Source organism: Rhinoraja longicauda, chromosome 11 (assembly GCF_053455715.1).
Source record: "Rhinoraja longicauda isolate Sanriku21f chromosome 11, sRhiLon1.1, whole genome shotgun sequence".
Lineage (NCBI taxonomy): Eukaryota > Metazoa > Chordata > Chondrichthyes > Rajiformes > Arhynchobatidae > Rhinoraja > Rhinoraja longicauda.
Window position 1 is genome coordinate 10078019 of NC_135963.1, and position 25649 is coordinate 10103667.

Here is a 25649-nt window from a genome sequence, read left to right on the forward strand (position 1 = left end):
TTGCCAGAGATGTCTGGAACACAAACATTAAAGGAAAATGAGCTGCTCACACATTACTTGATGAATTTTAAAGGAAGATCTATACACAACATTTCAACTGATTTGCATTATAGAAAGAGTTGCAATAATGTTGATTGCAGGATCATCACCAGTCAGGACAGTAAGCAATACTCCACTAGTATCTCTCAAAATAGTACTTTGGGATATATTACATCCACTGGAAAACAGAGGGGGCTTCAGCATGACATTATATCCACCTGTGCAACACTCCAACTCTAACATTACAACCGTCTAACCATCACTCCCCAACTTAACATAATATCCATCTATGCAGCAACCTGGATTTTTATACTAAAATTTCAGGTGGATATAAACCTACAATATTCTGATTCCTCGTCAAGAAAGTTATCAGCTGTGTAATGACTCTTGCCTGTGATAGATACTTCCAACAGTCAAACCTAAATTGCTCTGACTCTGCTATTTGTACAACATATCAATGTTTGGTGATACAAGTTTTTTTACAACTGTTTACAACTCTAAAACAGAAAAAAAGTTAAAATTATCTCAACAGCACCTTACCCATGGAAAATATGGCATTATATTATGAAATGGAAGCCAATAACTAAAAAGTTAATAACCCTGTGAATAATTATTTGGAGATCCCAGGAATGAGTAGATTAACATATGATGACCTGCAGTGTCAGCACTGGGCCTGTTCTCGCTGGAGTTTAGAAGAATGAGGGGGGACCTTATTGAAACATACAGAATAGTGAAAGGATGTGGAGTGGATGTTTCTACTAGTGAGAGAATCTAAGCCTCGAGGTCATAGCCTCGGAATTAAAGGACGTTCTTTTAGGAGGGAGATGAGGAGAAATTTCTTTAGTCAGAGGGTGGTATATCTGTGGAATTCTTTGCCACAGAAGGCTGTGGAGGCCAAGTCAGTGGATATTTTTAAGGCAGAGATAGATTCTTGATTAGTGCAGGTGTCAGAGGTTATGGGGAGAAGGCAGGAGAATGGGGTTAGGAGGGAGAGATAGATCAGCCATGATTGAATGGCAGAGTAGACTTGATGGGCCGAATACTACTACTATCACTTATGACATAGTGATCTCAACCCCTCATTGGGGAAAATAAGTATTTTGTTGAAAACGTATCCATGAAGGACAAAAATCAAAAAATAATGCGTATCGTAGGTGAACAGCCTGTCATGTCACACATATTCAAAGTAATCACAAAGGTGAACAACTGAAGTACTAAATGTCGACTAAACAAAGTGCAAGGAGTAACAATAGTTTGGGGAAAGAAACAAATAAATTGGCAATGTGATATAAAGCACAGGTCAGTTAAAACATGGTTACACAAAACATATCTGAAATGGAGATGATAGAAATACATTCAGCTTCCATGGTTTATTTCCAAAACATTCAGACACTATATGGACATTCAGACAACTGTGGAGGCCAAGTCAATGGATATTTTTAAGGCGGAGTTTGTCAGATTCTTGATTAGTAAGGGTGTCAGGGGTTATGGGGAGAAGGCAGGGGTATGGGGCTCAGAGGGAAAGATAGGTCAGCCACAATTGAATGGCGGTGTAGACTTAATGGGTCAAATGGCCTAATTCACCTCCTATAACTTATAAACATTAAATTAGGCTGCTTTTCTTCAGGTAGCTCCTCTACTTCCCTTTATTTTGAATGCTTTAAAAAACTTTTCAATCACAATAGAGAACAGGATGTTAATTATTGTTCTTTTGTAATATTAAAACAGTTATTATTGCACAACTAACCAAAAAAATACTGACAAATGTGACGTGGCATAGTTTCACATGCTGCACGATCATCTCGTGATCTTGCTGGACATTTTATGTCTGTGATTCCTGATATTCTGAGTGTAGGAAAATAACTGCAGATGCTGGTACAAATCGAAGGTATTTATTCACAAAATGCTGGAGTAACTCAGCAGGTCAGGCAGCATCTCAGGAGGGAAGGAATGGGTGACGTTTCGGGTCGAGACTCTTCTTCAGACTGAAGAAGGGTCTCGACCTGAAATGTCACCCATTCCTTCTCTCCTGAGGTGCTGCCTGACCTGCTGAGTTACTCCTGATATTCTGAGTGATTCTTCTTAATTGTGCACTTACAGAGGACCCATTATCATGAGGCACAGCTATCTCAGAACAAAGATTAAAACCTCGACACCATCAAGACTGAATAAAACAGCAACGAATGGCTCAGAGGTAAGGCGAGCCCGTGATATCAGGATTAGAAATGCCTCAATAACACATCGAAAATTAAAACAACAGCAATACATCACTAACCAAATAAGGGCTTTTGAGAGAAATCCAGGAATTGATGCACAGCTAAGTCATATGTACAATAAGATTCCAGTATTAACTAATTTGTACAGCAGATGTAGAGGAGCTACTAATTGCCCCTCATGAAAACAAAGGAGCAGGTAATAAAAGGCACAGATCCACAGATGGCGCCTGACGTGCAGAGTTCCACTAGCACTGTTTTTTGCTCAAGATTACAGCATCTGCAGTCTCTTATGTCCGCTCATTAAATACTTCCAGTAATGCAACCTTCACAACTCCCTGGCATGAAGAATTCCAGAGATTCACTACTCTGAGAAATTATGATACACCTTAATTTAAATAATTGTCCCCATATCTTGTAATTATGCTCCAGACTCTCCAATTAATTGAAACATCTCAATATCTCCTCTCTGTCATGCCCCTTCGGATCCCATATGTTTCAATGAGATAACATTTAGAAGACATTTGGACAGGTACCTGGATAGAAAAGGTTTCAAGGGATATGGGTTAAATACAGGCAAATGGGACTAGCATAAATGGGCATCTTGGTCAGCATGGACGAGTTGGGTCGATGGGGCCATTTCTGTACGGTATGACTCTAGATGACAATAATATAGAATCTATCAGTTGTTTAAAGCAAACATGATGTTCCTCTTCTAATAGAGACAAAGTGCTAAAGATCAGGCTGAACCTTTATAAAATGTGGTCAAGCTTCAGTTATTTTAGTGTGTCTATTTCTGAGCACTGCTGTTTATGATGCACACCAAGGCCTTGATGTGCAAGAAGAGATTAGAAAAGGTTAAAGGATAATTAGGAGGAAATCAAATCTATGAGCGACTTCCTATGGAATACAAGCAACTCTAAAATGCATATGATTTCAAGGCAGTTGGCAAAAAAGCCAGAGGTTTCATGAGACTTTCACAATAGGAAATGGACAGTCAAAATTTACAATGCTGCAGGCAAAGCCAACTCATTGGTAGCAATCTCCAGATAGTTCAATTCAATTCCTACATGCACAAGTTTATACTGGAATAGGATACCACAACACTGTAAATGGCTCGATTGTAATCATGTATTGTCTTTCCGCTGACTGGATAGCACGCAACAAAAACTTTTCATAGTACCTCAGTACACGTGACAAAGAACTAAACTGTAAACTGCTTTGGCAGTCAAATTGAAATGAATACATAGCTGAAGTGAAGGTTAAAGAGGGAAGGCTTTTTGGGTAATTGAGGTAAAGGGGAGATGGGATCTATACAGACCAGGCAAGGTGCATCTCAATAGGGCTCAGACCAATAACATTGAAAGGAATTTAGTTAATGCCATGTTAATTAAGCAACACCAAGTTTTATTTTATACTTCAATCCAGCAGTTTACAAAATAGATGCAAAGAACTGATGGCGCAGATAACATGAGTAAGCATGAAATTAGGACCATTACTGAAACACGGCAAAAGTTCGACCGGAAGGGGTGCTTAATATTACAGGTCACAGGGATCTCAGATGAATTAGCCAAGTGGGGTTTCAAGGAAACGAGAGGGGGGCATTGTCAGCAATACTGTTTAAGTCAACAATTAGAGCGGTGGTGAGAGAGGACATGATAGCAATTACAACAAAGGAGGCCACATGGGTTAAAATGACAAACAGGGAGCAATCATGGATCTCAGAATTCTCTGAAGGCCTTGTATGGGGAGAAAGATAGTGGAGAAAATATGTAGGCGATTTTCTGATACAAAGGCTATCTGGGAGGGAGCATTTCAACAATCCCTATGTTAACCGAGCAAAGGAAGTTGATGCTGAATTCTAGGAATGCACATTAGAGACTGTTTTTTAAAAATAACCAGTACTTTGTAAAAACAAGACAGGAAGTAGTACTCGTCTGAGTTTTAGGGAATGAACCTTGGCAAACAGGGTGATAACAGGAGAGGAATTTGGGGACAACAATCCTAATTCAACGTTACATAGAATAGAGGGTAAAAATTCTCAACTGACACAAGGTCAATTTTACTCGAACAAGTTGTGTTTCAGCAAAGCCTAGCAAAAAAATAACTACCTGAATGCAAACCAGTAAAGGAGTCGGAAGCATTGATAGAGTAGATTGCAACAGTTCAGCAAAAAAGATCCTTATAAAAGTAAAGAGGCACTGGCAAGACAAGACCCAGAAAGATATTGAGGAACAGACAGGATAGATAAGGCAGTAAAAGAGAAGGTTAGGAGAGATGTACAAATGAAACACCAAAATAAATTCTGGAAAAGTACACAAGGTATTATTAATTAAAAGAAAATTAGGATAGCAAAGAGCTTGCAGGAAGAGGTTGGCAGGGAAGATCAAGGAATACCCTAAGATATTTTGTTGATTGTGAAGGGAAGGAGTATAATAATGGAAAGAATAGATCCAACTGAAAGGAGAAATAGTTATTCAAATGGAGCATCGTGAGATGTGAGGATTAAGACAACGACACTGAGGAAGGTGAAGTAATGGAAATGTTGGACAGTAAGCTGAAATTAAGAGATCCGGTGTCTTCAAAAGTGGCATAAATTACTAAATATAGTTAAAATATACAGCAGATTCTAAAAATAAGGAAGGAAGAAAACAATTCAGGGTTTATCACTTTCCAGGCCTTATCCTGTGTGTGTGTGCTCGCAAATTGATGAAATTCAGAAAATAATTTCAAAATTCTTGAAAAATACAAATGTACTGTAAAAGGGGAAGAATTATAGTTTTGCTATTACGGTCCAACTTTTACACTTACACTGCTGATGGTCAGCTGCATTGTTGCCCACTGCTCCCACTAATTATAAAGGCTCTGCTTTGTTATTAAATCGGTGAACTGGAATCTGTAATCTCTACTTCAGAAACGTTATTACCCTGATATATGAAAAGAGGGTATGTGGAATAAGATTTTGATTAGCATGCCTGTCAAAGATTCTGGGGAGAAGGCAGGAAAATGGGGTTGAGAGGGAAAGATAGATCTGCCATGATTGAATGGCGGGGTAGATTTGATAGGCCAAATGGCCTAATTCTGTTCCATTGACTTATAAACATGAAATGGAGACAGAAGGAACTGCAGACACTGGAAACCTGAGCAAAACACAGTGTTGGAGTAACTCAGCGGGTCAGGCATCATTTGTAGAGGGAATGGACAGGGAATGTAACAGTTCAAGGACCCTTCTTCAGATTGATTATCATTGGGATGAGAAAGCTGGAAAAGAGAGGTGGAAGTACGACAAAGCTTGGTAAGTGATAGGTGGGTAAGGGTGGTGTAGGTTTGAATTTGAAATGATATGGTTTCATTAAAAGGGACCATAATCTCAGTATTTTACAAAATCTAAGGTGGAAGGTTGAATAAGAAAGTAACAGTCGGTGGGAACGAAAGATATGTGTTAAATTGGCTTAAAAACTGGGAGAAATGGAAAAATAATGTTCAATTTGATTCAGGGGTTATGACCAGTCGGGTTTTCTCAGGGCTTAATACTAAGTTCCTTATTTTGCATGATGTGGACTTAGATGATGGGGCAATGATCAAGATGTCTGCTGATGGTACCTAAACTGGCAATGCAGTTGGTGTTGAGGCAGTAGGTTCTAAGCTGCAGGACGATATCAATATTTCGTTGAGTGGACACAAAACCAGCTCATGGATTTCAAGTAGAGAAGCAGTATGGCACAGATTTAGCAGTTCAAAATAAACTGGTAGAATGCCAAGAGGGATTCCAGAAGGTATGCTCAAAGAAGGTCAGCATGGGAAAGTTGGGCCAAAGGGTCTGTTTCCGTGCTGTGCAACTCTGAGTCTATGAAGCTCAACGCAGGACAGGTAGATAAGATGGAGCAAAATCTGCAGCTGCTGTCGAGAGGATTTGATGTGGAGAGGATGTTTCCACTGATGGGAGAGTCGAGGACCAGAAGCCATTGCCTCAGAATAAAAGGACGTACCTTTTGAAAGGAGAGGAGGAGGAATTTCTTTAGTCAGAGGGTGGTTAATCTGTGGAATTTATTGCGACATAAGGCTGTGGAGGCCAAGACAATGGAGATTTAGAAGGCGGAGATTGATAGATTCTTGATTAGTATGGGTGTCAGGGGTTATGGGGAAAAGGGCAGGAGAATGGGATTGGGGGTGAAGATAGATCAGCCTTGATTGAATAGCAGAGTAGACTTGATGGGCCGAATGGCCTAATTCTGTTCTTATAACTTATGAACTTGCAAAACAATAACAGAAAGTGCTCAAGCCAGTCAATTTATTTCCCTGGTTAATGAGGACTCCTTCACCTGGAATGTTTCTCTGCCCATAATGCTGATTAATCTACTGACTAGCTGCAGCAGTTTTTGATGTTTACATGGATAAGGAGATCAAGAAGGTATTAGTGATACTTGTCTTTAAACATCAGAAGCATAGAATGTAACAAAGAGATCTTGATAGAATTATAAAAATCACAAGTTCATCTCCAGTTACAGCACTTGTCAGAGTTCTGGTCATCAAATTATAGAAAGGATGTGAGGATCAGTGGTTGCAGATGAGGGAGGACAGTCAGGTGCAGAGGAAATTTACAAGCAGATTGCTAACACTAAATAATTAAAGTTACAAGAGAAGGCTATCTTCGCTGGGTTTGTTTTCTTTAAAACAAAGGAGATTTAACAGAAATGTACAAAGACATTAAAGAACAGGGTAGCATGGTGGCGTTGCTGGTAGAGCCGCTGCCTCACAGTCCCAGAGACTCGGGTTGGATTGGACCTTCAGTGCTGCCTGTGTAGAGTTCGCATGTGATCATGTGGATTTCCTCCGGGTGCACCAGATTCCTCCCACATCTCAGAGACCACGTTCCTGCAGGGTAATTGGCTCTGTAAATAGCCCCCTAATGTGTAGGCAGTGGACGAGAAAGTGCGATAACATAAAACCTGTGTGAATGGTCAAATGATTGTCGGTATGGACTAGGTGGGCCGAAGGGCGAAGGGCCTGTTTCTATGCTGCATCTCTAAACTAAACTAAATTAGGTAAGATGAACAGGGGCTCGTTTTCCTTGGCAGAGTGGCTCATTTTCCCATGTTGATATGGATGCAATGGGGTAAAAAGTTCCATTCTGTGCATTAAAGTGAAAGAATGTTATAGGAGTAGAATTAGGCTATTCAGCCCATCAAGTCTACTCCGCCATTCAATCATGGCTGATCTCAGAGTGGGGCTGGTGGATATTTAAAAAAAACAAGGACAGGCATCAGAGTTTAAATTCCAATATCACTGTTGGCATTTCCCCACAAAGTGGGGAATTAAAATAGACCAGCAATTCCTCTTGCTAATTCCGTAACTTTCAGTAGTCAGTGGTTCTGCTGTACCTGTAGAGATCTTGGGATGCTTGGCACCAATTCTCTTAGTCAGGGCACAGTGGAAAATGCAAATCTAATAAATGGCTTGCCCAATTTAAATCACAAATTTAAATCACGAGTTTTCTCTGGGCTAGGTGAACTACTCCAGTGATAAATTAAACTAGAGACAGAGAAATCTCAGAGTGGGCTCTCATTAGTTACTCTAAACCAGTGTAGCAGCAGCCATGACCCACAAAATCAGTTGGAAGGGAAGAATTAGGTATGGCTGCCCCTTGCGAACACAATTCTGCAGCACCTGCTGGAAGTGTATGCATTAACATTGGTTGAGGAAGGATTGGTCTGAAGTGTGATAATGGCCTGCTATCAACCATTGACTGATCAGTCATCTCTCAAGGTTCATAAGTGAAAGGCACCTTGTGCAAGGCAATGGAGATTCACTAGTGCCACAGAACCACATCCCAGCAAAAGGTAACCACTGTGAGGAGAACTTGGAAGGGAGAATAATTAAATGTATCTGGCTATCCTTTAAAAGTTACACCTTCTTTAATCACTTAAATCATCTGTACTTTATTTGGAGACCTACTCCTGTGCCTAAAAGGGTAGCGAGAGAGAAATAAAAATCATGTATTGTGTGTGTATACATTGTTTAACACCAAACAGATCAAATCCACTTCTGCTTACAATGAAGTAAATTTCTTTGATTTCAATGAAGTCTCATAACCACACACTAAACAAGGTTGTTTAACTTTAAGGACTTGTACTAGCCCGAAAACAATTTAAATCAATTATAGGCAAATGATTTGGGATGGAAATGAACAGTATACTCTTAAAGCAAATATGACAATGAAAATTAAAGATCAATGTAAAGCTATAAAACATAAGTTGACTCTGGTCACAAGCTAAACCAAAAGCGCCAAAATAGGGAGTGAAGGAAAAAATGAGGAGGAAAGGGAAGCAAGATAAGGAATGTTGCTATCTTATGCAGATGTATGTTATTAACTTCACAGCAGAATGCTGCACCAGTAGATTTACATCAGAGCCAGCTGCAATTTTCAACAGGCAAGATTTGTACAAAAAGAGAAGTGCTATAGATAATGGAAAAGATTAACAAAGTACGCAAATCTAGATTTTATCACTTACCTCGTGTTGCAGCTCCTCTATCTGATCCTTCAGTTCTCGAATATATTGGGTGGAGTCTGAATTATTAAGTTGGCCTTTAACTTTACCCTCTTCTTTCTAGTGCAGAAAATAAGAACACTTACTGCAGCATTTGCCCCAATCTATGCACCCGAAAACGTAAAATTGAAAGCAAACGCATCACTTTGTACATACAAAATATATATGTACTCCATAAAAATGTGGCTAATTTAGAAAAAAACACAATTTAACACACTTATTCACAACACACAAATATTAAACATCACTTCACTCTGATATGACTGGAAAGCTACTCAAACTGAAACACTCCTTTGCTGAAAAAGAGCAGGATTTTGTCCATTTCCATTCAAGAAAATTACAGAGATTGTAATTTATAACATCGCTTAAAAGTCCAGATCTTTACAGGTTCCCAGTAGTAATCATGCACAGCCATTAGAGAAGGGCTAGAAATCAAGTTGCTAATGTAATCTTTGCACAAAATCCTGAATGAAACGAGACGCATGCAGAATCCTTATGCAAAGACATGTGGTTATAGATAGGGGCAGCTTCCATTTACTAGGATGGTAAAAATCCTCACACTATCAGCCACCACCATGTTAAACCAGGAACTAAAATGGCTTTCAATGGTGAAACAGAACTTTTGATCTAAATGAAAAAAAGCAGATAAAATTAAAATAAAATACGAGAAAAAATTGTCCCAAGCACTTCACAATCAATTATATAAAGTAGTTTCTATTAAAAATAAGAAATGATCAAATTGCATGCAATAGAGTGATAAATATTGGCCAGGTCATTGGGAATAACTCAGGTCCCCTTTAAGTAATGTGATGGGGCCTTGATTTCAAGTACAGCACCTTTATCAGTGTCATGCCCTCTCAGTGTTACAAATACACGTGAGCTTAGATCTTTGTGTTAAAAATTCTTGAGGGGAACTCCGATACCACATTAAACTATTTTCTAAATTAATCCTTCAGTTCAAGATTGCCAAATAGGATTGATTGTGATTGCTCACCCAGTGGTAATGTAGCAGACCTGATTACACTAGAGGCAGCAGAAGACTTCTTGGAATCAGTTTTGAGGTTTTCCTTCAAACTGATAACAAGAGAGTCACTTCCTAGCTGGGAACAAAAGACTCGCCGGTGCCTGTTAAAATGTAGACAGCCGTTAAGTATCTACAAACAACAGTTCCCATCTTCCTTTGCATTACACATTTTCTTCATTTTGATTGTGTCTTTTCTTCATCAGACTACATTGAAGTATTCATCTTGTTTCTACATGAATCATTTGTCTTTTTATGAAGATTAGTATTATGCAGCCGATCCAATGATGTTACAGCCACTTAGTTAATGAGAGCACTTGATAAGCATCTTCGACCAAATTTCAATTTGCAGTTGACACCAAAATTAGTGGTATAATGGATAATGAGGAAGGATACCTAATTTTATAATTGGACCTAGATCAGTTGGGAAGATGGGCAAAGGAATTTAAATGCGGACAAGTGTGACGTTTTGCACGTTGACATGTCAGGTCACGGCAGGACTTGCATAGTAAATGTTTGAGCCCCAGGGTGTTGCTGAACAGAGAGATCTAGGAATGCAGGCACATGGCTCCCTGAAAGTGGTGAGGAAGGTAGACTGTGTGGTAAAGAAGTTTGGCAGGCCTTGACTTCATTGGTAATGGTATTAAATGCAAAAGTTGGCAAGTCATGATGTAACTGTACGAGTCATTGGCGAGACCATACTTGGTGTACAGTGTGCAGTTCTGATTGCCCCACTCTAGGAAGAATGTCATTACGTTGGAAAGGGTGCAGAAAGTCTTCAGTATGTTACCTGGGCCCGTGTGCTTGAGTTGCAGGGAGAGGCTGGGACTTTTTTCAAGCTGAAGAGTAACTGAATTGAAGTGTACAGGATCATGTGGCGGATGGATAAAGTGAACTTTCAGTCTTTTTCCCCCAGAGTGGAGGATTCTAAAACCAGAGAGGGAAGAGATTTAAGAGGGACCTCCGGGGCATTTTTTCCCCACTCAGAGGGTGTAGCGTTTGTCTGGAATCAGCTGTCAGAGGAAGCTGATGCAATCACATGTTTTAAACGACATTTGAACAGGTATATGGATATGGTTTAATAATAATAATACATTTTATTTATATAGCGCTTTTCATATACTCAGACGCTTTACAGAGATTTTGAGAACATAGGGAAATGAATAAATAGATAAATAAGTAAATAAATAAATGAACAGAGAAAGGAGACAGAAGGTGAGGTGACCTTCAGTGGTTGAAGGCAGTACTGAACAGGTGAGACTTCAGCGATGTTTTGAATGTGGTGAGTGTGGGGGAGTCTCTAACGGTTTGGGGTAGTGAGTTCCATAGGGTGGGAGCAGCGATGGAGAAAGCCCTGTCCCCCCAGGATCTGAGTTTAGTCCGGATGTGGGGGGATAGGAGATTGGCAGCGGCAGAGCGGAGGGTGCAGGTGGGAGTGTGCCTGTGGAGGAGGTCGGTCAGGTAGGATGGGGCCAGGTTATGGAGGGCTTTGTAGGTTATGAGGAGGATTTTGTACCGGATTCTCTGGGGGATGGGGAGCCAGTGGAGTTTATAAAGGACGGGGGTGATATGGTCACGGATCGAGGTGTGTGTGAGTAGACGGGCAGCGGAGTTTTGAATGTATTGAAGTTTATTGATGATTTTTGAGGGTGCGCCATAGAGGAGGCTGTTGCAGTAGTCCAGACGGGAGGGCTATGGGCCAAATGCAGGCAAATGGGACTAGCTCAACATGCCAGCTTGGTCAGCCTGAACAAGAGGGCCAGAGGGTATGTTTCCTGGGAGTTATGGAAGATCAATTTAATGCAACAATTTTTCAAGTAACTATGGGCACTCTTTTTTAGCAAAATAATCCTTCTTTTATTGAAGTTGGCGTAGTTCTGATTTCTTCTGCTCTTCAACGGTGTTATAAATAAATGGCAGTAAAAATGCTCACTCGTGACAAAACAAATTACAGTCAGCCATAAATGTTTGACTGGATAACTCCCTTGTCAATCAAGCACCGAGAACATTTGCAAGCACCGAGAACCATTGCAAGTTATTGAGATCAACTCTATGCAACAATTTTCAGGTAACTATCAGCATTTTTTTTTTAAAGCAAAATATTCCTTCTTCTATTGAAGGAATTGAAGTTCTCATTTCTTCTTCTCTTCAAATTTGTGATGAGTAAATTGTCTGGTTGCTATTGGACATGGCACATAAGCCACACCGATAATTTAATGGGTGTCAATGGTTATGAATAGATGCTCTACATTAAAAAAAAATGCAAGAATATAATAATATTTCCGACTCCTTGTCAGTCATGTGAACAAACACACACTAATAGTGCAGAATATGCCTAGGTCATAAAATTCTGCAATTAAGCAACGCAGCATTTATGTTGCAACAAACTTGCATCAATGCAGAGATATCAAGGTTGTAGATGGTTTAAGATACTAAGAAAGTGATGAGTTAAAAGTTGACAAAGCCAAATGCAGGGCAGTGGTGCCGAGGAGAGGGAGGAAAGGTTCCTGACTTTTTATGGAGCGGGGGAAAGAGAGTAAAATTTACTCCATGAATAAATGGTATAGGATTAAGCTGTCTCCACAATGAGGAAAAAGGGTGGTCTTGCCAAATTTAGAGACCCCTGCATAACACATTCTTCTGACTAAATCTGGGAACACCCAACCCAAAAGCTATGTAGGAGTATAGAAGGACTGCAGTTGGCAACTCAACAACATTTCCACAGGGGGAATTAATGACGGGCAATAAAAACTGTCCTTGCCAGCTTCAGATCCCAGTAAATGAATAAAAAAGTCCAAAACCTCAGTAATATGATCTATTTTTAAAAAACAGGATCAATGAAAGCAATCCATTGGATGTAGACTTTGTGGATGATAATAAGATTTCGACATGTCCCATACTGCAGGCTGGAAAAAAATAATCGCCCGTGGGATCAAAGGGAGAGTTGACAAACTGACAGGAAGCAATGACCAACTGAAGGCAATGTGGAAACATTGCAGCAGTAAATGTCTAATGGCATTAAAAGGGCTGAAAGTGTCAAAACCACAGTCAGGCAGGATAAGAATGTGTGGATAATTCTTTGTCAAACAGTGAACAAACTGCTGCAAGATTTGAGATCGATTTTATGCAACAAGTCTTCAGTAATTATCTCCACTCGCTGTGCTTTTCTGGCAAAATTATACTTTTTATCAGAAGTTGGCATTGTTTGCATTACTACTGCTCTTTAAACATGTAATTTTGAGTAAGTTGACTGATGTAGGACATAAAAGTCATAAACTCAACCCTAACTTATTAGAACAATGTGAAGCATTGCAGAGGAACAGACCTTCGGCCCACAACCTCTTTGCCGAACATAATGCCAAAATAAGCTAACCTCATTTGCCTGTACATGATCCATATCCCTCCATTCCCAACACAACCATGTGCCTTTCTTAAAGTCTCGTATACACTACTGGCCAACAGAGTTATTGATAGGTATACAGCATTAAAAATTGCAAGATTACAATAGCATAGCATTTTCAGTGAGCTTAATGTGGTCAAATCTACATCCATACTGCAGAACAAGACATGCATCTTAAAATAATTACACAGCAAGGCGTTTATACATTAGAGGCAGATAACATGTTCCCAATGTTGGGGGAGTCCAGAACAAGGGGCCACAGTTTGAGAATAAGGGGTAGGCCATTTAGAACGGAGATGAGGAAGAACTTTTTCAGTCAGAGGGTGGTGAAGGTGTGGAATTCTCTGCCTCAGAAGGCAGTGGAGGCCAGTTCGTTGGATGCTTTCAAGAGAGAGCTGGATAGAGCTCTTAAGGATAGCGGAGTGAGGGGGTATGGGGAGAAGGCAGGAACGGGGTACTGATTGAGAGTGATCAGCCATGATCGCATTGAATGGCGGTGCTGGCTCGAAGGGCTGAATGGCCTACTCCTGCACCTATTGTCTATTGTCTATTGTCTATTGAAATTAAAATTTTCTGGGCAGTGGCTCCACTTGCAGGAGATGGAGGAGATCCAAACTGAGGAAAGTCAAGTATGCTAGAATGATGTTATAGAATACATGTTTTCCAATGAAAAAGGTGGTCTTGCTAAATTTAGAGACCACTATATAACAAGTTCCTCTGACTAAATCTGGGAACTCCATATCCTACAGCTTTGCAGGAATATGACAATGATTAATGGACGTTTTAAGACCATAAGGTAGGGCCCAGTTCAGTTCCCCACAGATCAGTACTTGATGCATTGTTTTTTGTAGACAAAATGATGGAGTAACTCAGTGGGACAGGCAGCATCTCTGGAGAGAAGGAATGGGTGACATTTTGGGTCGAGACTCATCTGCAGTACTTTCCTATGCATTGTATTTTGTGTTATACATTCATTAATTGGACCCGAATGTAGGAGGGCATTATAATGAAGTTTACAGATGTGGCAAAAAAAGACCATATGGTCACAGGACTGCCTCCTGTGGCGGTCACCATAATAGAGGAAAGATCCACCTGCAAAGGAGTGGGCACTTCCTCAAGTGGAAGGGAGAATAATACATTTGGGACCATGCAGCACAGAAGGCACAATGAGTGTGAGGGCACTGGCGTTTGTGAAGAAATAGATGGGCTTGAAATTTAGGTACGCAAGATCCTTAAAAATAAGAGAGGTGAACATCAAAAAGACACGTGATATTTTCCTTTATTAGCCAAGGCATTAAAAAAAGAGCAGGATACTTCTACCATACCACAGCTTCAGCAGTGTGGTCACTACAATAGTGCAAAGATGCAACTGCATGGGAGAGTTTACTGCAAAATTGAAGCTATGAAGAAAGCTTAAATAAGCTAATGTAAATGCTAAAGTAGACTCGACCCAAAACGTCACCTATCCATGTTCTCCAGAGATGCTGCCTAAGCTGCTGAGTCACTCCACCAGTGTCCTTTTGAATAACCTAATGCCGTTTTCTTTGGAACCAAGGAAGCTCAAAGATGATCGTTTTAAGTATATAAAATCAAAAGGTGTCGAGAAGGGGTAAATAAAAAGACCCATTTTTCTCGGCAGATTGTACAATGAACCATGGGCACAGATTTAAAGTTATAGGTAGGATTACAGGGAAAAAAGAAAAAAAATTCAACCTAGAGGCTGTCGGAGTCCAGAACTCACTAAATTACATGAGGTAAATCGAGATTAGAATCTGGAACTTTGAAACTGGATCCTTAACTTCCTCATAGACAGACCTCAATCAGTGTGGATCGGTAACAACATCTCCTCATCAACCATTAGCGCAGGTGCACATCAGGGTTGCGTGCTTAGCCCCTTGCTCGACTCTTTACACTCAGGACTATGCAGCTGAGCAAAGCTCCATTAACATCTACAAATTCACTAACTACACCACTGATGGTGGCCAAATCAGTGGAGGTGATAAGTCAGTGTAGTGAAGAGAGGTGGAACACCTGGTTAGGTGTTACTAACAAAAACCTCTTGCTCAACGTCAACAAAACCCCAGGAACATCATCGACATAAAGGAGAAGTCTTGAGGCCATGTGCCAATTTTCATTGGACTGTCTGTGGTGGATAGAGTTAGCAGCTTCACGTTCTTGGGTGTTAACATCACAAATAACCTTTCCTGGGCCTAGCAAATAGATGTAAACACGTATCTCTATTTTCTATTTCCAGCATCTCTATTTTCATAGAGGCTTAAAGAGTATTTGGCAAGTCAATTAATATTTTAACAAATTTCAAAAGATGCACTGTAGAAAGTATCCTGACTGGTTGCATCATGGTCTGGTATGACAATGCTAACAAGAGGTTGCAGAGTGTGATGGACTCAGTCCAGTCCATCCTGGCCACTGCCATGGCCACCATCCAAATAATCTATAAGGTGCTGCCTCAAGATGTTGATATTTACCATCAATGACACTCACTATCCAGGCCAAGCCCTCTTCTTGCTGGTACTATTGGGCAGGAGGTTCAGAAGCCTAAAGTCGCACACCATCAGGTTCAGGACCAGCACTTGTTTTTGAATTGTATTTTTGCACTAATGTCTTGATTCTTTTTGCAGTCTTTCTCGTTTCACTGCAAAGCAATTGGTCATCGACTTCAGAAAGCAGGGGAGCACTCTGTCTAGTCTGCATCAATGTTGACCAAGTGGAGATTGTTGAGAGCTTGAAGCTTGAAGAGGCATATATATCACCGACAAATTGTCCTGGTCTAAACACAATGAGGTTAAAGCCAAGAAAGCATACAAATGCTTTTAGTTCCTCGGAAAGCCAAGGAACTCCGGTATATCTCAAATGACTCTTACCGATTTCTACACTTGCACCACATAAAACAGCCTATCAAAACATTTCACAGTATACAAAATAACGTATGGTAAATTCTCTACCCAAGACCTCAAAAAAATTGCAGAGATGTGAAGATGTGAGAGATGCAGCACAGTGCATCATGCAAACCAGCCCCCCCCCCCACCTCCCAACTCAATCATTCCTGCTACCTCGGGAAGGCAGCGGACTTAATCAAGGACTATTCACACACCAGTCATCATCTTTTTCTGTCGGACAGAAGATACAAAAGCTTGAAAGCAGGGACTACCAGATTCAAGAACAGGTTTTTCCCCACCATTATCTGACTTGAACGGACCAATCACATGCTAAGGATTAATCGCTGATCTTCCAATCTATCTTATTGTGACCCTTGCATTAAAAAAAAATCTGTAGTTTAGTTTCTCTTTACACTCATGGATTTATGCACCTGACATGGTCATGATATGGTCATGATTTATCTGGAGAGCATGCAAAACAGAATTTTCCACTGCATCATGATACATGTAACAGTAATAAACCAATATCAATCTACAACTTATGTTTGGAGACACAAGGAACTGCAGATGTTGTAATCTCGCAAAGAACACAAAGTGGTGGAGCAATTCTGCAGGTCAGGCAGCTTCTCTGGAGAACATGCATAAGCAACGTTGCTAGATGGGATGTCAGTGTGTTTAGGCCAGGACAAATTGTTGATGACCAGTCTGAAGAAGGGTTTCAACTTGAAGCAGCGCTGCTGCAAGCAAGATTTTCATTGTACCTGTGCCTCACATACTGGTACACATGGCAATAAATACTTGACTTGATACAAACAATAACCTTATAAAGGGAATTGCAGATCATGGATCGTATACTTAAAAAGTTCTGTACGCTCACATGGAGAGCCATGACCCACAGACCCGCCTTTTGCACGGCAGTGAGATCACATTGGGTTCCTCTTTTTAAAAAAAATTGGTATTGCAACATATTTCAAATGTTTCACCATTCTCAGGAAAATTGGTCAGATTAAGAGATCAAGGGAACCAATCCCAAACCACAGTGCCTATGGTTCAAGGTCTGAGAAACACACTTCAAATCATTTAAAGCATAGCGTTATTACAGAAGGGGATAATCACAACCTCCTCCACTTTAAGCCGTAACCTAGGTACTGAAAATGTACCCACACTTTTTCTATTGGGGGTAAGAGAGACTGCCTCTGGATATCTGTTTAGACTTAATTCAGAATTGGACTGCTTGCATCCCCAAAAGATTCCTCTAGGATAACATCAAAAACTATTGAAAAGACTTAACTGATTCTCAAAGTTCACATTTACAGATTGTAGGACATATTGATTTACTACCAAGGAGTTTACCAATGTAGAGGCCACAAAGGCGACATTCTGTGAAGCCCTTGCTCTCTGTCCACAATAGTCCTTTTGAGCTTCACTTTAACTCTCCGTCCCACACCCAAACTGACCTCAGCCTTCCCCATTGTGACGGAGGCTTCAAATGCAAATTACCGCCAAGTACCGCTAAACTTCATATTCCCCTCTATCTAAAGGAAATGTTCTTAAACTAAATGCTGCATCCATTCTAGTAAATAGCTTAGCGGACAGAGTAAAGGATCAGAAAATCTGAACAAAGGATGTGGTTTCCTCCTTGTGCTGTTTTTGCAACGATACGTGCAGTGCAAGGGGAGGTCAAGCAAAGGTGTTGGGTCCAAGAATACCAGATAGATGCCTTCAACCCCAAAAGGTGCTGAGTGGTTTTAAGGACTGCACTACTGTGGTTTAAATTCATTTGCAAATCAAAACTAGCATATGATACCGGTGTGAACTGTCCTGAATTTTATTTCTCAACATTACTGCACATAATGGTTTAATGAGCACACAATGACTCTCCGGAGACATGAGATGCAAGTTGATGTGTTGCGTTGAGACCATGCATCAGGACTGTGAGGGAACAGGAAAGATTCCCAGTATAAAGTAGTACGCAAGAGGGTGGGTTAGATGGAAACCATAACATTTGATGCTGATTTTTTTTTGTTCTGACATACCCAATGTCAACTAAAAAATGGAAAACCACATCCTTTTATAGCAAAGTTAAAGCATGGGGAAGAATGCAAAAAGGAAAGTTTTTACAACAATTTTCAGTAAAATCCTAATGTCACTCTTACTTAGGTTTAAAGTGAAACAATGGACATTTATGTAAAAATAAAAATACAGCAATAGAATTTAAAGTGCAGAATACCCTACACTCATGACATACAGGGGCAAAGCAATACAGCTCAAATTAATTTATTAAATAGTCATAGCTACAAATTTCTCATTTTAATTACTGGCAAAGAAGACAGATTGCTGGATTTTGTCTGGTAGATTAGGCAACTGTTTCACCTCAATATTTCAACAATAATAATCACTATATTTTAAAGATGTGATGACAGATATAGAAAGAAGCATGATAAAAGAGATTCTACAACATGTGGATAGTTTTAGGGCAGTCCAGTTTCCTCCCAGGTCCCAAACACGTGGGTTGGCAGGTTAGTCTACTGCTGCAAATTGCCCCATGTGTAGATATGTGCGGTGTAATCTCAGGGGAGTTGACGAGCATGTGGAGAATAAAACCGATTGGGGTAGGATTAGTGTAAACATGGAGCGTGAGTATAGGTAAGAACTCAGTGCACCAAAGGCCTGTTTCCGTGCTGTATTTCTCCACGGCTCTGAGATTTTCATTATATTTTGTGCTTTTAACACAGTTAACATTCCAAGATGTTTCAAACATGCTTCAGATGTTAAAGAAAATGTCAGTTGAAACAGTCAATATCTGAGATGTGTAAAAGGACAAAAGATTTGGTAACAAAATAGATAATGTACAGTAATGAAAACTGGATTGAAAAAATGCAAAGAAAATGAGATGCTGTTAAACTGTTCAAGTACAGTAGCTTATACAACTTTCAGGCAACAAATAAAGGCACATTGTATACATGGAGCAAATTAATACATACAATAGATGTAAAGTATATTATAATGTATACTGCAAATATAAACTATGTTAAACAGCATCAATAGAGATTAAAACACGTTAAGTTCTAAATGTGTGCTTGAATGAATGAATGCTTTGTCACATGTGACAAGTCACAGTGAAATTCTTTGTTTGCATACCCACGGTATGCAAATAGTGGCCACATAAGGGCGCTGACAAAGTTACAAGTATACACAGTATCCGCGCCAGGTCCCCCTTTGTTCTCCCCCACCTCACAGCGTTCCCCCACGCTGGGTCCTCCATTGTCTTCATGTACGAGTCAGCAATGGCAACCGGTTAAGATATTTTCACTGGAAATGATTTGCTGTTCCCAAGCCTATCTGGCAAAATCCTCACTTAAATCATCTCCATTTATAAACATTAGTCATGGCCAAACAAGTCTTTTCACCACATATAATGAAGTGCCCCTCACAGATCAATGTTTGGTACATATTTTTGACTCAATTTTATAACAGCTAGGTGAAGATCATTTATCATTATTCTCCCTTTGTTGATGACAACAACGAGATCCTGGGACCTCTTTTCTCGAGGATGAAGTAACAGCATCAGAAAATGTTGCATGTCTTCCGCATTTCCGAAGAGGAGATGGCTGCCCACCTCTTCGTAGTGTGGATTTGCATGGAGTATGATCCTTGTCTTGGTTAATCTCAAACAGCTCTGTAACAGAGGGCTCTTCCAGGCTGTTCCCAGGGACACATTCATGAACAGACATTGAGTACTGCTAGAAGACCATCAACTTGGTAAAAGATGGTCTTTTGTCTGCTCGAAACAGTCTTTCAGCACAAAGAGATGTCAGCCAGGGAATGTTGTCGACTGGCCCGTTCCAGACTGCAGGAGTACGTGCTGAAGGACGAACTGAAGTTTGGTGCAACCAACGTCAAGGCTCTGTGGGGTGGACCACAGTCTTGGATCCTTTCACTGATGGACATTAAGGAGCAGTGTCCGGTGGAGACACCCCTCAAACAAGGGAAGTGACATCACCCCAGGGGGCCATATGAGTGGCAGGTCTGTTTTGTTTAAAGGTAAGTGCGAACACTACTGAGTAGAATGCCATTGAACGTTTAGACACTGAGATTGCGAGGCATTTTTGCAGTTTTTATTTTGTATATATTTTTTATTCTGAATAAAGTTTACTTTTGGAAAAATCTGTACGACCAGTTATTTACGTGAATGTTTTCCCTATGAAGCAGAACTTTATAAACTGTTTTCAGTAAAATACTGTAAAAGAGCAAACATGCAGTATATGTTTTCCCTTCTGCAATTAAAGAATATTGATACAAGGAGAAAGTAAAGCTTTTTCTACAATGAGACATCTTGTAAAAGAAGTCCACATTTTACAATCGAAAATCCAAGAATTTTAAGTCAACTTCTGGCTTAATATTTGATTCCTAGCAGAAGGACATAAATTACTCATTGTCAAGTAGCTTCCAAGTACCAAAATCAATCTGGTTCATCTGGTTCATTATTCTAAGAATAACATTTGCATCAATCACAGCTTCTGCTTGCTGCTGTACTCAGGCTATGATATATAGGAACCACGCTGCCTCTATCCTATGTTTCTCTGGTGATGAATCAGCAGTACTGGGAAGTGAGAAAACTTCAGCGATTTTTGGACCATTTATACTTTGATGAGAACCACTACAACACTTCCTAATGCTGTATTGAGCTCTGACCTGATGCCTGAAAAAAGAAATCAAAAAAGGAACTACGCTTAAATCCACTCATTTCAATAACCGTTAGGTAACGTCGAGCAAAATATTTAGATAAATACGAACTAATGGACCTGCCTGAAGAATTCTCATTTCTATTACAGTCAAATCTTTGCAATGAAATAATGGTATTTTTCATGCAAGTTAATGACAGTCTCGATGACATAAAAAAACCTCTGACCCAGTGGTAATCTATGCAAATGCTATAAATGCTCAACTATTTTGCCAGCAGAGCAAGATTATAGTTCATACTTTAAGCAGTATGTAAAATTAGAAGGCAAGGCTAGATATGCAAACAGTGGCATAGCTGGTAGAGCTGTTGCCTCACAGCACCAGAGAACCAGCTTCTGTACAGACCTCAGGTGCCATCTGCGTGGGTTTCCTTCAGGTGCTCTGGTTTCTCCTACATCCCAAAGACGTGTAGGTTAATTGGCCTCTGTAAAATTGTCCCTAATGTCGTGTGGATGTGAACTGGTGTGAACGGGTGATTGATGGTCGGCATGGACTCAGTGGGCCAAAGGCCCCGTTTCCATGCAGTATCTCTAAACTAAACATTAAGTTTGCACCCAAAGTGCTACATGCTACCTTGTTGAAAACCTGTGATGCTTTGGTTTGTACCATTGACACTGCAGCCAGATTTCCAAAATGCTGGTTTATTAAATGTACAGCTTCATTGTGATCACCAATATTTCCACTTGTGTAGTTGCTGCTGTTTACATCTGATCCGCAGATGTTCTAGTAACATATTGGCATCAGGTTCAAACCTTAATACATATTTTCTTTCCTTAAACAATATTTACATGTTATCTTTTCAGGTTTGTTTTCCATCTCACTTAGATGTCTCAGGAAATTTGGTCCTACTGTTATTGTATCCAGAACATTTGTTAGAATCAGGTAGAACTGCTTTTGCAAGTACCTTTGGAACTTATTTGAAGCTGTTGCACAGAACTTGCATTAACATCGAGGAGCGCCAATGTCACCTAGCGCCAATATTGGCCAGTATTTCATTAACAAGGTAACAGTATTTTAAAGTGCATAGATTCACATTCCGTGAGATTAAAATTAGTGCTTCCAAAAATGCCTGTGGTCACTGGTTTCAATACAGGGAGCAGAACTGATTGGAATTTGATCAATAAAAGTACTCCTGAAGGACTCAAGTCGTTAATACTTAAGAATATAGAATCTAACAAATGTGTCAAGTTCAGTTGGAAGGAACTGGTATAGAGATGTGAGTAGAGGCAACTCTGAGTCATAATGAATAAGAAACTTCACTTGAATATTATTCAGACTGAACTAGATTGAAGAACCTGTCCTTTGCCTATCAATTTTTTAGATCTAAATAAAAATAGGGCATTTTATACACTGAGAAACCTAGCTTTGCACATTCAAATCTTGATTAGCCAAGGTCATCAAGTGGAATACTTCTGGGCATAATGCTAAAACACAAAAGGAAAATCTAAAAGATATCTAAACAGTTTCACAGTATTTTTTCATTCATTGTTTATCCATTGCAATGAAGGAGTTTTCTCAACTGACAGTGCTTCATCGGCTAAGGAGTCACTGGAATGAAAATGTGTTCCAGCCAAGACAGCAGTGACTCATGCAGGGACAGCGCTGTGGTGCAGGACATGCTGCTGCCTCTCAGCTCCAGTGACCTGAATTTTATCCTGTCCTACCCTGCTGTGTGTGGGGTATGTACGTTAACCCTGTGGTAATGAATGAATGAATAAGTTTATTGGCCAAGTATGTGCATATACAAGGAATGTGCCTTGGTGCTCCGCTCACAAATGACAACACAAACATACAGTTAACAATTAAGAATAAAGCATAACCACATCAAAACAATAAGGATACAACATTACGGTCTAAACATGTGGGTGCAAAATAAACCAGAGCAAAAAAGAGACTACAGACTTTGGTTATTGAGTAAAATGACTACTCGTGGAAAAAAGCTGTTTTTATGTCTGGCTGTGGCTGCTTTGACAGTCCGGAGTCGCCTTCCAGAGGGAAGTGCTTCAAAGATTTTGTGGCCAGGCTGAGAGGGGTCAGAGATTATCTTGCCCGCTCGCTTCCTGGCCCTTGCAATGAGGGCTTTCCTCCAGGTGCATGCACTTCCTCCTGTTTGTCAGCAACACACCTGGTGGTATGTTAACTTGCCACTTAATTACATCTAGTGCCAGTGGACGGTAGGAAAAATCAGGGGAGGTAATGAGCAAATGAGCAGGTGGGGCAATGGGATGTTCCGAAGGTTAGTGTAGATTTGATGAATCGAATGGGCTCGCTTTATGTCATAAAAAATATGAATTCTGTTGGAAGGGTATTGATCCAATCCAGTCTCCCACTGGAAACTGGCCAGGCCTGGACTCCTGTTGGAAGACTTGTCTTCTCGCCAGGAGAGTGACTAGCAGAAACACGGAGAGTTGGCTGGGCTGCAACCAGGATAAACTGCTGCACATTCAAGAACCGACTCCAACCTAGCTAAATGGCCACTCAATAGTAAGGTGAAGATTAGTTTTAAGAAAATTAGGGTAATTTTAATCTGTGTGCTGCAAAGACAGATTACAGAAATCATAGCAAAAAAAAGTTGTTAGTAATTCCTTACCTTGATAGAAATTAAAAGGAACAATTCTGGAAATGGAACATACAAAAAGAAAATGTGCAAAATACAGCAGCCTCCCATACATAAGAACTACTTAAAAGTTACTATGGAAATTGACAAGCAGAAAAATATGCTGTCGTGCAATAAAACAGTCGGGGGCTTCAATGTAACCTCCCTGTAGTAATCACACACACTGTCAGAACAGAAGGTATCACCATAGATGATCATCGAGATTGACTAGCAATTGCTTCTTTAGACACGTGCAGTGGTACTCTATTAAACAATGTAACACATAGCCTTTGATATTTTTAGTTTGCAAAATAAATGTAAATCTATTTGTGAAAACTCTACATGGAAAAAATTATGTTATTCTGAGCCTGAAAGTCTCTAGTTCCCCTTTTGCCCCATTGATTTTCCAACATGATTTTCTATAACGCGCGGTTCATTTGGAAGTCAGCTATTGAAGAACGATCTGTACTTTGTTACAGCTCCTGGACTTTTTTATCTGCACTTTCTCTGTAGCTGAAACACGATATTCTGTCCCATTTATTTTCTCTTTTGCACTACCTGATATACTCATGTATAGCATGATTTGCCTGGATAGCATATAGGAAAGTTTTTCAACTTTATCTTCGTGCACAGAACAATAATACACCAACACCAATAACCCTTTTGTTCATTGAAAAAATATGATTATATCAGCTCATACTCATTTTTACAAACATCAAATGAAAATTAAAGATGCATGTGCTGGAAATCTGAAATAAGAACTGATGGTCTATAACCTAAAACGTGAATCCTGTTTCTTTTTACATAGATACGGCCTGATATGCTCAATGCTTCCAGTATATTGTTTTTATTTATCAAAACATTACTGAGGAACAATGCATCACCAGTTCTGAAAGTGTCAGAGCAGAACACGTACCTTGCCTTCCCTGCAACCTTCAAGATTAATGGTCGAAAATCAATTAATTGGTTAGTTTATTATTATCGCATGTATCGAGGTACAGTGGAAAACTTGTTCTTGCCTGTAACATGCAGAAAGGTTGCAGTATTTCATTATCTGCAGAAGCTATTGTAGAATACTTCCTTACAGAGGGTCCACACGATGCAAACAGATTACTACCAGATCAACAGCATCCTCATTTCACCATCTTCTCCACTACTCTTGGTATGATGGTCAGCAAACAGTCTGTTGTCCCAAAACCAACATAGAACATAATACAGTACAAGGGTCCTTCAGCCTACAATGTTTGTGCCAAAGATGATTCCAAGTTAACCCGATCTCATTTGTCTGGACATGATCCACATCCCTCTATTCACTGCACTTCCATGTGCCTGTACAAAAGCCTCTTAAACACCACTATCTTATCTGCCTCCACCACCACTTGTGTCAGAGTGTTCCAGGCCCCCACTATGTAAAAAAAACTTGCCCTGAATATCTCCACTAAACATTACCCCCTTCACCTTATAGCTATGCCCGCTCATGTTGGACATTTCCATCCTAGGGAAAAGGTTTGGACTGTCTACCCTATCAATGCCTCCCACACTCCAAAGACGTACAGGTATGTAGGTTAATTGGCTGGGTAAAATGTAAAAAATTGTCCCTAGTGGGTGAGGATAGTGTTAATGTACGGGGATCACTGGGCGGCACGGACTTGGAGGGCCGAAAAGGCCTGTTTCCGGCTGTATATATATGATATGATATGATATGATAATTTTACATATTTTTATCAAGTCTCCCCTCATCTTCCAACCATGTCTTCAAATACAGCTGGAAACAATGTAGCATCAACAGAATCCACTTCCGCACTTTGAAATGAAGTTATTCCCCTTGCTTGCTGTCAACAAAAGGGCAGGAAGTTCTACAATTAGTTTATAAAGAAAGTGTCTTCACGTGGGCTCTTTTCTGTCTGGCACGGTTTAATGAGTGATCTGCTAAGACATCAGTGCTGGAGCTTCAACTTCAACTGGATCAATGAATTGGACCAATGCACCAAAGGCATGGTTGCAAAATTTGCTGATGACTAAGTTAGGAAAATAAAAGGTGTACAGAACAAAAGAGAGACTACAAAGGGAGTTTGACAAATTAAGTAAGTTGGGAAAGAGCTAAAAAATGGAGTATAATGTGGAAAAATGTGAAATTGTCCACTTTGGCAGGAAAATAAAAATAAACATGTAATCTGAATAGTAACAGATTG

General features: G+C 40.0%; 1 protein-coding gene across 9 annotated transcripts in view; it reads right to left on the bottom strand.

Moving 5' to 3' along the window:
• Window positions 1–25649, bottom strand: part of evi5b (ecotropic viral integration site 5b) — a 159771-nt gene that overhangs the window by 29453 nt on the left and 104669 nt on the right. For all 9 annotated transcript variants that reach the window (XM_078408229.1, XM_078408226.1, XM_078408225.1 and 6 more), the window contains one exon: window positions 8765–8860. In XM_078408229.1, the coding sequence (XP_078264355.1) occupies window positions 8765–8860 (96 nt within the window). The remainder of the gene's footprint in view (window positions 1–8764; window positions 8861–25649) is intronic.